Source organism: Hemicordylus capensis, chromosome 5 (genome assembly GCF_027244095.1).
Source record: "Hemicordylus capensis ecotype Gifberg chromosome 5, rHemCap1.1.pri, whole genome shotgun sequence".
Taxonomy (NCBI): domain Eukaryota; kingdom Metazoa; phylum Chordata; class Lepidosauria; order Squamata; family Cordylidae; genus Hemicordylus; species Hemicordylus capensis.
Genome location: NC_069661.1, coordinates 12,101,879 through 12,117,967, shown reverse-complemented (window position 1 = coordinate 12,117,967; position 16,089 = coordinate 12,101,879). Strand labels below are relative to the sequence as shown.

At 47.1% G+C, this 16,089-nt stretch overlaps 1 protein-coding gene across 7 annotated transcripts in view; it reads left to right on the top strand.

Annotated features, from left to right (window-relative positions):
* The window catches only part of NPFFR2 (neuropeptide FF receptor 2), a 63,331-nt gene extending 55,136 nt beyond the window's left edge, over positions 1–8,195 (top strand). For all 7 annotated transcript variants that reach the window (XM_053257050.1, XM_053257045.1, XM_053257048.1 and 4 more), the window contains one exon: positions 321–8,195. In XM_053257050.1, the coding sequence (XP_053113025.1) occupies positions 321–1,167 (847 nt within the window). In that variant the 3' untranslated portion in view covers positions 1,168–8,195. The remainder of the gene's footprint in view (positions 1–320) is intronic.
* The last annotated feature ends 7,894 nt before the right edge of the window (positions 8,196–16,089 follow it).

Genomic DNA, 16,089 nt, shown 5'->3' with positions numbered 1-16,089 from the left:
AGGGCAAACATTCAGCTTCTGCTCTGGAGATAATGGAAATGGAGCCAGCGTGGTGTTGTGGTTAGAGTGCTGGACTAGGACTGGGGAGACCCGAGTTCAAATCCCAATTCTGCCATGATACTTGCTGGGTGACTCTGGGCCAGTCACTTCTCTCTCAGCCTAACCTACTTCATAGGGTTGTTGTGAGGAGAAACTTAAATATGTAGTACACCGCTCTGGGCTCCTTGCAGGAAGAGCAGGATATAGATGATGATAATGATGATGATGATGATGATGTAGCTGTCTGCCAGACTTTAAGGTGCTATATCTCTTCATTTCAGGTTCCGTTCCATTGTTTACCCATTTAAACAAAAGCTCACCCTATGGACGGCTGTTGTCATCATAGCTGTTGTCTGGATTCTGGCCATCGCCATTATGTGTCCATCTGCTGTGATGCTGAAGGTGGAGGAGGAGAAGCGTTTCCGGGTGATCCTCGGCATTGGCAACCAAAGCAGCCCCATCTACTGGTGCCGGGAGGACTGGCCCAACCAGGACATGCGGAAGATCTATACGACAGTCCTCTTTGCCAATATCTACTTGGCTCCCCTTTCTCTCATTGTCATCATGTACGCTCGGATAGGGATCACTCTCTTCAGTACAGCAGTGCCTGCCACCGGGAAGCAAGGCCAGGAGCGCCACTCTGTGTACAGGAAGAAGCTGAAAGTCATCAAGATGCTCATCATTGTAGCACTGCTTTTCATCCTCTCGTGGCTGCCTCTCTGGACCTTGGCCATGCTCTCCGACTATGCCAACCTGAATGAAGGCCAGTTGCAAATCATCAATATCTACATCTACCCTTTTGCTCACTGGTTGGCCTTCTTCAACAGCAGCATCAATCCCATCATTTATGGCTTCTTCAATGAGAACTTCCGGCGAGGTTTCCAGGCAGCCTTTAGGCTTCAGCTCTGCTCTGGGGACATGATACCCAGGGAGATTTATTCCCAGCGGGGACAGAGCAATGCTATTTTACCAGTAGCTGGTCACCAGGAGGGTACCTGTAACCTTATGACAACAGGTACCGGGAGATTGACTCAACAAGGGAATTGGATGGACAAAACGCAGGTTTTGATGATGGAAAACCTGGACCAGGCTTCAACTAACAATGGCATTAAACAAGACTTGCTATGAACTACCTCAACAGTTTTGTTTGGTGACCTTGTTGAATGTAATTGTGCTGCTCAAGCCCGATTGGCAAAAAGGACGGGAGCAATTTTAAGACTTGGTTGCTTGTACAGTGTATAATTTTTGTACTACATTTTGTTGTTTTGGAGAAGGGGAACATGCAGCTCTTAGGTCAGTGTGGCTCAAGAGTGATTCTGTTGTACTTTAAGAGAGGATTGAACTTTCTCTTGGGACCACTTAAAGTCCTGTGTTCAAGTCAGTGCTGGATCTTACTAGGAATCAGCCAATCACAAATACATAATTGTTTAGGTAAAGCTTGGATGTAGCCTATTGCAAAACATGCATGTTGGTGAACACAGCCTTTCAGACTTGGAAATCAACCCATCCAACCCAGAGCCACTAGAAGCAAGAGAGAATATCTGGATACACCGCCTGAACACATTCTAACACCCCCTGGCCTTAACTTGGAAGATAATACATAAGCTGCTGCTACTACGCTTGTTTTTCAAAGTCCCACTGAATGAATCCTATTGCCTGGTTGGAAACCCAGCATATCTATTGACAAAACACTGAACTAAATAATTTTAAAACTACTGTATTTACCTGAATCTGAGACTAGGTTTGTCCAAGTTCTTTCATGTTAGAAATCAGGGGGTCATCTTAAACTTAGAGTCATCTTGTATTCTGGTAAATATGGTATCTCTGTTTTGCCAGTCACTTATATCAGGGTGCCTAGCCTTGAGTCCCCAGATGTTGTTGGACTGCAACTCCATTGGGCTGGGAATGATGGGAGTTGTAGTCCAACATCATCAAAGCTGAGAACCCCTTACTCCTATCAGTCAATAGTCATTCCAGCCCAGTCACCAAAGATTCACTTTGGACATCACAACACATCATGATGAGGGGTCTGTTTCCCAGCACAGTGCTTGTCCCAGCCGTCAAAGCGTTGTATGCATGGAGAGTGGGAGGAAAGGAAGTGAGAATATCTTCTGCTGCCTGTTTTCATGAGTGTAGCCAAAGCAAGGACTTGCACATCTTTCACTCCACATTGCAAGAGAGATGTCAGAGTCCCTGCTTTGGAGATTGGACCCGAAGCCAAAAAACCCAGGATGCATGATTCATGAGGCTAATTTGGAAACCAAGGCTGCCATGAAATGGCCCACTTAATTTCTTTGAAACTACAAAAGTCAAAAACTTTGTGGGGGAGCTTACCATCAGGGCAGCAGTAGCTCAGTTTTTTGTTTCTGTTTTTCATTGGTGCCTATGGTGGTGGCCATGGGACTCCTCTCAGTGGCCAACTCCAGGCAGCCATCATTGTTGCCCACTGTGCCCAGATGATGTATTTGTTCTGCGGGGAAATAGCAGCCCTGATGGCTTCCACCATTTGTCCTCAAACTGTCCCAGAACAACACAATGTATTGCGCAAGACACCAGCCTAGTAATGTGTTATCTGTGCCACTCGCACAGAAACAGTGTGTATTGTGTTGGAAATAATGGCCTTGCTCTTGTGTGATGCAGATCATGCAAATGCAACATCATTAGGCTGACATACTCTTGCCAGTATTTGGGGTATTGTGGGGAATTGATAGCTGTGAGGTCTGATTGCTGAGAGGTGCTGTAATGCTACCAAATCACCTTCTCAAAGATACTGTAAGCTCCTCTTATGTTGTAGAAAACGCCTTCTCCTGAACTTGCTTGCATTTCAGCAGGCCCTGAATTATAATGCCCCCAACATTTCAAACCAAAAATTCATCCTTGAAAATATCCATCTCAGCATTCGCTAACATGACCCAGCTAGTTTCATGTTTATTTCTCTGTGTGTCGATATTGCCTCCCTTTTATATTCTTATTATCTTTGATACCCACTGCAAAGTGTTGGGATGCTGTTTAACACCTCATTATTTCTCTGGCCGTTGCTTCTCTTCTGTGTCGTTGTCTTCTTTGTTGCGGTGCTACATGGAACACCCATGCCGTCGGTGTGATTCAGTATTATATGTGGGGCATCATAGCCAATAGGATTAAATGGCAGTGAATTCAAATGATGCTGGAGATAATTGGTGGGCGGCGGGGTGCACTGAGAAGTAGCAGTTGGCAGGGACCATGAAGGCACTGCTCAGACATTGTCTGAATGTGCTTTGGGTGGGAGGCAGATTGTGCCAGCCTCAGCAGAGGCACAGGGAAGTATCTACCACTTAAGACTATATAAGCATCAATATGTATGTTTTTTTCAACTCTTCCCAAGCAGTGATACCACTGGCTCGCTGGATCATTCTCACCCCCATACTGTCCTCTAACTTGTGTATTCCTGCACCAGATTTTGAAATAGGGATTTCATAAATATGGGAAGCATCCTCTGCAGTAACTTTGGTATTGTTTGCATGTAATTAATAACTGCATTATCACTTTTGTATATATGTCCACCAAACTGCACCTGGCGCATCTCCTGTTCCTGCATCTGATGCATGCCCTGTTCCTGCACTTGGTGCATGTCCTATTCCTGCTGACGCAACATGCCCTCCCGACCCAGTTTGATCCTATTTGCAGGTGGAACATAGGAAACTGCCATATACTGAGTCAGACCCGTGGTCTGTCTAGCTCTGTATTGTCTGCACATACTGGCAGCAGCTTCTCTAAGGTTGCAGGCAGGAATCTCTCTCAGCCCTGTCTTGGAGATTCCAGGGAGGGCACTTGGAACCTGCTGCTCTTCCCAGAGCGGCTCCATCCCTTAAGGGGAATCTCTTGCAGTGCTCACACATCAACTCTCCCATTCATATGCAACCAGGGCAGACCCTGCTTAGCTAAGGGGTCAAGTCATGCTTGCTACGCAGAAGACCAGCTCTCCTCTCATATGGTTGCAATATCCATTCTGGAGATATCAGAAGGGTGATACTTACCAATGGCAGCAGCGGTGCTCTTCTTGGCATCTGCTGCAGCAGGGGGCTAACCCTGCCCCCAGAAGCTGCTCTCAGAGTGATGCTACATTGCCATATAGAGCAGGGACTCTCAAACCTGGCTCCCTCTGATGATGTTGGACTACAGCTCCCATTACTCCCAGCCACAATGGCCGAAGGTTATTGTGGCAGGGGGTGATGAGAGTTGTAGTCCAACAGCATCTGCCAAGCCAGATTTGAGAAACAAAGATGGAAAGTCATTCCTGGGTGCTTCTGGGGGAGAAAAATATCAGTTGCCAGCCTATAACAGTTAGGAAGAACAATGCCACTGGAAAACAGCAGCCAGGGAGGGAGGTTGGAGAAGATTTCAGCTCTGCTTCTGTTCTATTATTATTTCAGAAATGTGTCCCTGTGGGTGAAGGCCGGGGGACAGGATCGATCTAAGCCTTGAAAAATCTCTACACGGGTTTAGAAGAAAATCGTGATATTTTTTAAATCATCATGAATGTCAAATGCTTTTAACCGAGTGGGTGTTTACAATTATTTGTATGTTTTATTTATCACACTTGTATCCTGCTTTCTCCAAGGAGCTCAGGATGTCACACATAGCTCTTTAGCTATGTAGGACTGACTTAGCTCTCTCGTTGTGACTAAATCCCGTTGAAAGCGATGAGATTTATATGCCCTGTTTACATTACATCCAATGTGTGTCTAATCTGTGTACAGTGTACACGTCTCTAGATCTGAATGTATACACAGTTATTCATGTGTTATGCTCAGTGCACATCCAGCAGTTGCATGTGAGAAGGTCTGTGTCCACGTTCAATTTTAAAATGCAGGTACAATCATTCACTCAAATACATGTACATGCATACAGACTCCTGTATAAAAGTTCAGTGTTATATCTGAATAGGGCTCCAGGTATGAGCGAATGGCTTCCTTGACTTCATCAGGATTTGGCCATGACCAATTTGGGCTACAGCCTCCTCCAAGCATCTGTTCCTTGCAGTGGTTCTTGAGGGAGGTTGGCTCAAGAGATGTTGATTTACACAGCGACTGAGTGGCAGGGGTTTGGGTAGAAGAAGCCACAATCTTGTGAGTGTCAGTTTTTGCATTGACACTGGCATATCCCACGAGGGATACCTTTTTGTCAAACAGCTAACCAAACGGCACAAACATTAAAAGTGTCCCTCTGTTTTTTGAACAAGTCCTGGAGGCCCGTCGCTCAGCCAGAGCTACACAAAGGTCTCCAATGGATGGCTTTTAAGGCTCCAGGTAACAGTCTTGGCGTTTACCTACAGCTCAGGGCAGTTCCGGCCCTTGGGAGCAAGAGCATTGGATCAGGCCCAAGCTCACCTAGTCCAGCATCCTGTTTCACACAGTGGCCCACCAGATGCCTCTGCGAAGCCCACAGGCAAGAGGTGAGGCCATGCCCTTTTCCTTGCTGTTGCTCCCCTGCAACTGGTATTCAGAGGCATCTGGCCTCTGAGGCTGGAGGTGGCCTATGGTCATTTATTTATTTATTACATTTTATATCCCGCTCTTCCTCCAAGGAGCCCAGAGCGGTGTACTACATATTTAAGTTTCTCCTCACAACATCCCTGTGAAGTAGGTCTACACAGTCGCCACATCTAAAAAAGGGCATTGTTGAACTGGAAAAGCTGCAGAGGAGGGCAACCGAGATGATCAGGGGCCTAGAGCACCTCTCTTATGAGGCAAGGCTACAACACCTGGGGCTTTTTAGTTTCGAAAAAAGAAGACTGCGGGGAGACACGATAGAAGTCTATACAACCATGCATGGTGTGGAGAAAATAGAGAGAAATTCTCCCTCTCCCATAACACTAGAACCAGGGGTCACTCCATGAAATTGATTGCCGGGAAATCTAGGACCAACAAACGGAAGTACATTTTCACACAATGCATAATCCACTTGTGGAATTCCCTGCCACAAGATGTGGTGATGGCCAACAACCTGGATGGCTTTAAGAAGGGTTTGGATAACTTAATGGAGGAGAGGTCTTATCAACGGCAACTAGTCTGTGGGCCACCTCCAGCCTCAAAGGCAGGATGCCTCTTGAGTACCAGTTGAAGAGGAGTAACAGCAGGAGAGAGGACATGCCCTCAACTCCTGCCTGTGGCTGCTGGTGGGATCTCATGGGCCACTGTGCAAAACAGGATGCTGGACTAGATGGGCCTTGGGCCTGATCCAGCAGGGCTGTTCTTTTGTTAGGCTGAGAGAGAAGTGACTGGCCCAGAGTCACCCAGCAAGTATCATGGCTGAATGGGGATTTGAACTCGGGTCTCCCCAGCACTCTAACCACTACACCACGCTGACTCTCTTACCATTAGACTAGTAGCCATTGATAGACCTGTCCTCCATGAATTTGTCCAAGTCCCTTTTAAAGCCATCTCAGCTAGTAAGGTAAAGTGTGCCATCAAGTCAATATCAGCTCCTGGTGACCACAGAGCTCTGTGGTTGTCTTTGGTAGAATACAGGTGGGGTTTACCATTGCCATCTCACATGCAGTATCAGATGATGCATTTCAGCATCTTCCTATATCGCTGCTGCCCAATATAGGTGTTTCCCATAGTCTGGAGAAAACATATTAGCGGGGATTTGAACAGGCAACCTCTGGCATGATAATCAAGTCATTTCCCTGCTGTGCCATCAAGTGGCTTAGTAACCATCACTATATCCTGTGGCAGAGAATTCCACAGATAAACCATGCACTATGTGAACATCCCTGAGCTAGTCCAACAAAAGGGTGGGGCTATACCACGCAGTCACTGTTGGAGGTGGTATTTAGATTCATGAGTACTAATGACATAGTCTGACGTGGGCCAAACTCACTACACATTTCTTGCTTCTGGCCAGACTCCTCTCCCTCATGAAGCTGATTTAAAGCACGACTGTAGGGGAGCATTTCCACCTTGAGCCCCTCTGCCACTTGTGCCTCCTGCCTGGTCCACCTGCACAGTGAATTTGCCATGGCCTGAATTTCTGCACTAGAGCACTGCCACACTGCATATACAAGCTGTCCCTTGCAAACAATTCTATCCAGGATTTTGTTTGCGCACCAGATCTGAAAACTGATCCTTATCTAGTTTGGACAAGCATCACCTTGCATGCATGAGGAGGTCAGGGATGCTCTTAAGAGTGCTCCCATCCTGGTGTCTCAGGAGGATGTCTTGTCACTGTAGGGGTGTCCCTTAATCATGCGAAGCGGGCGTTCCTCTGAATAACCCCTTGTACACATGCTCCCAAACCCTGTGGGATTGTGTAGAGGGGTGATTCAGATGTACACCCCCTTCACATGATGAAGGGGTGTACCAGCAGTACATTGGTTCATCCTCTTGTGATGGACCTTCTCAGGAAGACTCTGTCCCAATCGTGTTGTGACCAGCATTAATCTGAACTGGCACTCACTACACCTTAATAGAGGCAGAAAGCAATTGCCGGGCTCCCATTCCTAGTTTCGCCCTCATCTCAACACTGCTGAGGTGTCTCGGACGTGTCCATCTTGTGCTTTCTAATTACAGCTGCTGCAAGTTGCCATTTTTCATCACTCGATCTTAACCGTGGCAGGGAAGTGATGGCATTCTGATAGTGTGTTCTTTTCAGGGCTGCTGTACACAAAGATGCATATCACTAGGACTCATCTGCGTGTGTAAACTGACCAATCCACCCTGGCTGCTTGGTGCTGCACTTGGAATGCTTAGGAGAAGCTGTGGTGGCTGGCGGCATCCATCCTGATTACCAGCCTTCCTTAAGGTCCCACATGGGAAGAGAGTGGACTCTGGTGGCACTTTTCCTAGGCTGGGTTTTCATGTCACCTACCAATGTGGGCCGCCTGCTAACTGAGCAAAGAGACACCTTTTCAAGTGGTGATTCTCTTATATTTAGCAGAGGGGGAGCAAGCGGCCCTATCCCACCCCAGCACAGCATCCCTCCAGTGGCTATTTGCTATAAGCATATAAAATATGCATATTTTTTAGATTGTGAGCCCTTTGGGGACAGGGGACCATCTTATTTATGTCTTGTTTATTTTTCTATGTAAACTGCTTTGGGAACTTTGGTTGAAGTGCAGTATATAAATGGTCATTAATAATGGATATTTGTTAATAAAATTGCCTGGCTACTGACTCCTCTGGTCTGCCTAGGGCCCCACAAGAGGCTGTGCATGCACGGGGGGGGGGCTCTCCTGTTTCTGACCCAATACCCTGGGCTTCACTATTTATCCTGGGCATCCAGGCTACAGCTCTTAGCCTAGCTGCAACCAGGAGCCCAGAATGGCTTCTCAGTTATTGCTTTGGCAACTAGGGATGTGCACAAAACTGGTTGCCCGGTTCAGTTCAAATTTGAACTGGGTTCAAACCGGGAGGGGGAGGTTCGGTTTTGGTTTTGCTAAAAAAAAACCCAGTTCGGTTCAAATTCGAACCTGTTTGAACGGGTTCAAACCTCCAGTTGAAACACAAACAACAAAATTTGCAAAATAAAATAAATAGGTTACAGAGACTTGCTCAGACTCATGTATCCAAATGGAGGTTTTTCCTTTTGTGTTGTGGTTGTTGGCTTGTTTAGAGTTCTTTCTTTGCTGTTGCATTAAGATACAGTCTGGTTCTGTTTCCCGTTCTTGAAAGTCTGGAAGTAATAAATATAGGCTTAACAAATAACCAAGCCACCGAAAGGTGCAGCGGAAAAATGGCTTGACTGCCAAGCCAGAGGTTGCTGGTTCGAATCCCCATTGGTATGTTTCCCAGACTATGGGAAATGCCTATATTGGGCAGCAGCAATATAGGAAGATGCTGAAAGGCATCATCTCATACTGTGCGGGAGGAGGCAATGATAACCCCCTCCTGTATTCTACCAAAGACAACCACAGGGCTCTGTGGCTGCCAGGAGCCGACACTGACTCAACCACACGCTTTACCTTCAACAATAACCAGCTCACAGGAGCTCCCTCTTCAGGGACCTTGTTCAGCAGGCCTCTGGATCCTCGGAGGAGGATTGCACCTTTAAAAAAAAAATCATATATGGTAGTCCCTATTCAATTTGCAAGCCACCTAATGGTGCAGCGAGGACATGACTTGACTAGCTAGCCAGAGGTTGCCGGTTTGAATTCCTGATAGTATGTTTCCCAGACTGTAGGGAAACACCTATATTGGGCAGCAGTGATATAGGAAGATGCTGAAAGGCATCATCTCAAGCTGTGTGGGAGATGGCAATGGTAAACCCCTCCTGTATTCTACCAAAGACAACCACAGGGCTCTGCGGTAGCCAAGAGTCAACACTGACTTGAAGGCACACTTTACCTTTATTCAACTTGCAGCCCCCTACTGGTCAAGCCTATCTCACTGGATGTTTTAACCCTTAAAGAGCAGGGGTTACAATAGCAGCCCAAAATGCAAAGTATCACAATATTGCCAAGGCAATCAACTCAATCCATCCCATATATCAGCTGAAAAATCTAGGTCTTGTCCAGGTGTCTGAACAGTCCATAAAGTGAATAGGCCAGTTTCAATGACACAGTAGTAGCACATATGCTTGGGAAGGGGATGTGCTGAGAGTGTGTCCTTTCTAACATCCTCTGCAGACATCCCAACAGCCTCCTGGTGTGTTTGTGTGTGTGTGTGTGTGTGTGTGTGTGTGTGTACGTAGGTAGCTGTTCATCCAAATGCCCCCTTCCCAGTATGAGTGCACGGTCACTCTTTTTTTACATCAGCTCAGTCAATTTTAGATCCCGCTCAGGCTGAACCAGGGAGGTCCCACTCTGAATGCATGTGTGCATACACTGCCTTGGTACTACCGCCCAGAACAAAACCCATTCCACATACAGATGAAAAAAATTAGAGAGAACACTGCCCTCGACAGTGCTCTAGATACTTGTTTAAACAAGTATCTGGAACATGTATGTGTGGGAAATACTCAGATAAAGGGACACTCTGGGAAAGCATCAAGATGTGTGTGGAGGATGTTACAATGGACATTTTAGCGGATTTAAGCCCAGCCTTTGTCTCAAAGAAAGCCCATGTGGGAGAAAGAAAAATGCTAAATCATTCCCTCCAGGTTTGATCAACAAAGGCTGTTCCAGTCAAACCTAAACTATTCATTTGGTAGTTCTATCTCTGCCACCACGCCCACTCTTTAACAGAATTTATTCTCCCCTGGTGTGGGCAAAATCCCAGGGAAACTCTCCTTCTCTTTGCCAATGGAAAAATACAAAAACTCCTCCACATGCAACTTGCATGTGGTGAGAAAACTTGGTAGGTTCCTGAGCAATTAACATTGAGGCATGTTTGCACCAGAGTCAAACCCTTTTTCCTGAGTTAAAAATCCACTCAGAGGCAGGTAAAATACAAAGGACAAAAAGAGAAAAACTTTATTCAGAATACTATAGACTGCTTCAGTCAGATGCTCTCTCAGCTTTTAGTTACAGGTAACAGAAACACTCAGTACTTGCAAGACTACTTTAAAAAACACCCTCAGATGATATTGAGGTAGGCACACTTTAAAAATAGTGGTGCTCCAGTTGCAAAGAACATAAATGTAAGAAAATACCAAAAAGCACCTTTGGGAGTCTACAGAGATTTTTTACAATGCCCTAGTTTGAAAGAAAGGGCATAGGCTCAGTTTCTCTTAGTTTGTTGTGTTACAAATAAAAACACAAACCAGTTGTATGGATTTGCAAAGCACAAAAGGAAAGAAATCTAACACAAGCTAACTAGCCAACTGTTCCCTCGCTAAACCCTTCAGAAGCCCAAAAGCCCTGGCTTCCTTCCCCCTTGAAACTCATCCCAAACTCCAGGAGAGATTTCAAGCTTCCTGCTGCTCCTCACTAAGCCTTCCACCCGGCCTCTCTCATCCCCCTCCTAGCTCCTTCTGCTTGAGAGAAATCTCCAGGCTAGCTTTTGACCATGAGGGAACAAAATTCAATTGCTCCTTACTAAGCCTTTTTGCCCTTGCTTCCCTCACCTCCCACCTAGTTCCTTCAGAACAAAGACACACTTCTCTTCCTGTCTCATGGCCCTCAAAGTTCCATCCACTGTGTACTGAGTGGCTGATCCCTAGAGGTCACGGCCTGTCAGTCAGGACAGGGTTCACTTCTGGTTCACTCTTTAGGGTAAGAGAGGGCCGATTGATACAGGCATGCTCTCAGCATGTCCCCTTCATAATAACATTGGGGATCTATTACTGGAACCAGCCCAGGGTTGCTACAAACAAGGTCTACTCCTTGCATATGTCCACTGATTTTCTATTGACCATGGATTCTGGAACATAGCCTGAATGGAACAAATTAGAATAAAGGGGTCCTTCAAGATGAAACTCCTTCAGCAGTGAGGGTTACTGGCTTAGATGGGTTTAGGAGGATCAGACAAATTCATGGAAGACAAGACTTTCAACAGCTGCAAATCATGACAACTATATGCTACCTCCATGTTCAGAGAAAGGATGCCACTGAAAACTAGTAGTAGAGGAGCAACTGCAGAAAAGGGCTCTCTCAGAGGCATCTCACTGGCCACTGTGGAAAGCAAGATGCTGGACTAGCTAGAGCTTTGGTCTGATCCAGCAAGGCTCTTCTTAAGTTATCCTCCGCTAAGAATTTTCTGCCCCTGTACAAAACTACAATGGTTCTTTGAAAGAACCATGGCTGTCAAAACAATTTCCCAACTGGTTTCAGTTTGTAATGTAGATTAATGCTAAACAACATGAATGAGACAGAGCAGAGTTCATTAAATGAGAAACTGATTTAACCTGCTTCTTCTTTTTAAATTATGAACGATAAATTCTACAGCATTAGCCAGCAGCTTCTTATGAAAATGAGGTTTTCAATGATTGGCTTCAGAGTCCCAACAAGTCCCTCTTGGGAACTGTTTCATCTACTGTGTCCCCATTAACATTACAGGTAGAGTTGCCTAATGGGCCAGCATCAATGCCGGTTATCCACCAGCAAAACGGGCAATTTGCATTTCTGTGGCTTCTGCCTGGGTAATTGAGCATGCTGTCTCCTTCCTTCAGGCTTGGCTTTGTGACTCAACATATGGTGAGGATTTTCAACCCTTCCTGTTTTCCTGTTGATTCTCCCCTTTCAAGCATCTGCATTTTGGCTCTTATTTGTACTGTGAAGAGAGGCTTCTGAGTACAACAGTCCCATCTTTGAGGGAGAGGGAGAGAGAATCTAAGAACAAGAAGAGAAACACATTTCCGTGTCTCTTGTGCCTGACATTAAAATGTTGCCCTTAGATGTTTTATTCCCCAAATATTTTTCTTTAGCAATCCAATTATCTACAGAGCACTTGACAGCAGCTGACATTTGGAGTCTTGTGTGCAGCGCTGGTCACCTCACTTCAAAAAGATTATTGCAGCACAACTGAAGGGTGAAAAGCTCCAGATGCAAGGCTTGCCAGGCTTGGAGGCTGAAGAACTGGAGGCAGCGGATAAGGTTTGCTTCATTTCCATACAAGCAAGCAGAACGTAACCGAAAGCAACCAGCAGGCACGTTTGCAAGACAGAGAAGTCACTAGCACCCATGAGATTCCCTGAGAGGCCCTGCGGCAGCCTCAAGGGCACCTTCGTCTTCAGCTGGACACAGCTTTTTCTTCTCTCATTGACTTACACCCCCCCACACACACACACCTACGTCTCTCTCTTTTTAGAATAATAGAGTTTTAGAGTAGGGGTTTGCACGGAACCGGCTGGCCCGGTTCGGTTCGAGTGCGAACTGCACTTGAACCTGACCAGACCAGTTTGGTCCAGCCCCCCTTTGAAAACACACACACCCCCGGTTCCGGGGTTCATGAATATGTTTTTTTTTTTTTTTTTAATTTAAAATTACCATTAAGGGCCGCTGTGCATGCGCAAATGGCCTCTGTGAGGCCCTGGAGCATGCCAGGCCTCTGCAAGGCCATTTGCGCATGCATGGCAGCAGGCAAAATGGCCACTGCGCCTACTTACGGAGGCCCGAACGGGCCAAAGGTATGGTAAAATGGGCCACGGCAATGATTACTGAGGCCGGCGGTGGGGGGGGTGTTCGCAGGCCCCCCTGCGGCCTTTAGGAAGCCCCCCGAAGGGGCTAGAGGTAAATAATTTTTTTAAAAAATATATTTTTAACATTCATGAACTGGTGGGGGTGGGGGTGTTCGGTCCCAGTCCGGACGGAACCGGGGGGGGGGGGGTGAGGGTTGATTCAACCCTGAACCATCAAACCCCTATTTTAGAGTTGGAAGGGAGTTTAGAGGTCTTCTAGTGTAGCCCTTTGCTCTCTGCTGGAAACTGCTCCAACATCCCTGGCAGAAGGCTGCCCAGCCGCTCCTTGAAAACCAGCAGCAAAGGGTAGCCTGCCAGTGCACAAGGCAGACTGTTGCCCTCTTGGCTAACTCACACAGTTAGGAAATTCTTCCTAGTGTCTTGCCTAAATAAGTTTCCTTGCAGTTTCAACCCCATGGCTCTAGTCTTGTCCTCAGGAACTAAGAACAAGCCTGCATTTCCTTCTATGTGGCACCCATTCAGACCTTTGTTTTTTCATTCATCAACCACCTAACACTTAGATCTCAAGGTGGTGTGCACAACTTTGCACACCACCTTACATATTTGAAGGTGGCTATCATATCTCCTCTTAGTTGTCTCTTCTCCAGGCCAAACATTCCCAGCTCCTTCAACCATTCCTCATTGGGGTGTGCGCAAAACCAGTTTGCCCAGTTCAGTTGGAGTCTGAACTGGACCTGAACCAAACTGGGCATGTACAGTTTTGTGCCCTCCGAACAGACTTCTGGCTAGGCTGGAATTTGAGCTGGCTTGGGGGTTCTAAGGTTGTTTTCTTAATTATTTATTTTAGGACTCACCACTGAGTCTGCGGGTGCTGCCGTAGCTGCAGGAGGGTGTCTCTGCCATCTCCCCTCCCCCCACCTGCCTTCCTCCATTCTTCAAAGCGCCATTGTGGCCCATTCTGGCCCATTTTCAGGCTGTTCGGGCCCTTCCTCCGGTGGTGGCGGTCATTTTGGAGGCTGCCTCACATGGGCCCTGGCCATTTCCACCCTTAGAACCCATCTCACCACCTTGGTTGCCCTCCTGTGAACCCATTAGAGGTCATCAATGCCTGTCTTAAAATGTAGGGCCCAAAACTGGACACAGAATTCCAAGTGAGGTCTGGTCAGTGCATTAGCTGGGAGTGATGGCCACCATCCCAAGATCTCATGGCTGTTTTCCCCAACATATTAAAGCTGGATCTTCAGGAATCAGGAGCAGTGTTCTCTCTGATCTTTATTATCTGTATGTGGAATGAGTTTTGTTCTGGGTGGCAGTATAAAGGCAGTGTGTACACACTTGTATTCAGAGTGGGGCCTTCCTGATTAAACCTGATTGGATCTAAAATTGAGATGAAATCAAAAAATATGTGAGCGCATGCACATGTGCATGCCTTAGAGGGAATAGGGGTGTGCACGGAACTGGCTGGTCCAGTTCAGTGTTTGAGTCTGAACCAGACTGGGCCACTTCGGTCCAGCACCCCCTCGAACCCCCCCCCACTGGTTTGGTTTAGTTCAGTCCAGGGAGGGGGGGTTCAGGATTCATTCGTGTGTGTGTGTGTGTGTGTGTGTGTGTGTGTGTGTGTGTGTGTGTGTGTTTTCCAAGGCTTTGTGTGTGGTCCATAGATATTCTCCCTCCTCCAGCCAGACTCCCTGGTCAAAACTGGGCCATTTGGTCATTTTTTGGCCCATTCAGGCCTTCCCCCTCAGCATGGTGGCCATTTTGGAGGCTGTCGCACCTGCACAATGGGCCTCTATAAGGCCTGGCATGACTCAGGCCACACAGGCGCCCATTGCAGAGGTGCAGTGGGCTCCAAAATGGCCACCATGCCAAAGGCCCAAACAGCCTGAATAATGGCAAGATGGGCCAGTTTTGAACAGAAGGGAGCCTGTTGGGGGGAGGGGGAACCTCTGTGGACTCCCCCGCTGCCTTGGAGAACACCCCCAGAGGGGATAACTTTTAAAAATATATTATGTTTTTTTAAAAAAACCTGAATGACCCCGGGGGGTGGGGTTGGCACAGGGCCAGACCGAATAGGGGGTGGTTTGGTTCGATCCCAAACCATTAAATCAAACTGGTTCAACACTGAACACATTCGACGTCAAACATGTTTGCACATCCCTAAGGCGGAACACTGATCAAGAGGCCATCTTATACTACTGTATTTACCTGAATCCAATACTAGGGTTTTCCCAAGGTTTTTTATATTAGAAATTGGGAGATTGTCTTAAATTCAGAGTCCTGTTCCTTTTGAGTAAATGCAAGTAGAACCTGTATTTAACCTCTACATTTTAAAGGGGATAGCCCTAAATTCAGAGTGGCCTTCAATTCAGGTAAATCTGCTGATTGGTTCCCATGGAATTAGATTAACTAAAGACCTATAGCCAGGTCTCACGATCAGTGTGACCCGGTTTGGGAAGCTCAGCAGGGAGAGTGGGCTAAGCCAGCTCTCCCTGCAGATGATCAGGGCGGGAGCCCTGGGCAGCTGGATCAGCTGCCCACATGATTGCCATCTGTGTTACAGAGCCGGCGGGGACTGGGGAGTTTGGGGGCTGCGCGACCCCCGGAAGCATCAGTATGCGGTGCGCGAGCGCGCAGTGCATACTGGGGAGACCACCGAGCCGGTAGGCTGCTTTTCAGCCTCCCGCAAGGGGGTCTACTCATGAGTAGCTGAACCACAGCTACACATGATTTAAAAAACCAGGTTTGTGGAGTGCTCGCTCTGCAAACCCGGTTTAAGGGGTGGGCTACTTGAGCGAGTTACCCGCTCAAGAACCACCGGGCTCACAGCTGAGCCCGGTGGTTCTCACGACTGTAGAAAATCAGGCTAGTGGAGGCTAGCCTGATTTCCTACAATCGTGTGAATAGCCCACTAGGCTATTCGCCAAACAAAGGAACTGTGACCTTCAATCCATACCAATCCCATACATCTGGAAATGGTAAAGAGTGACACAATTATCAAGGGCTCCCAATTCAGTGCCCCAACAGACCAGTGTACTAATGTACCAGTGTCCT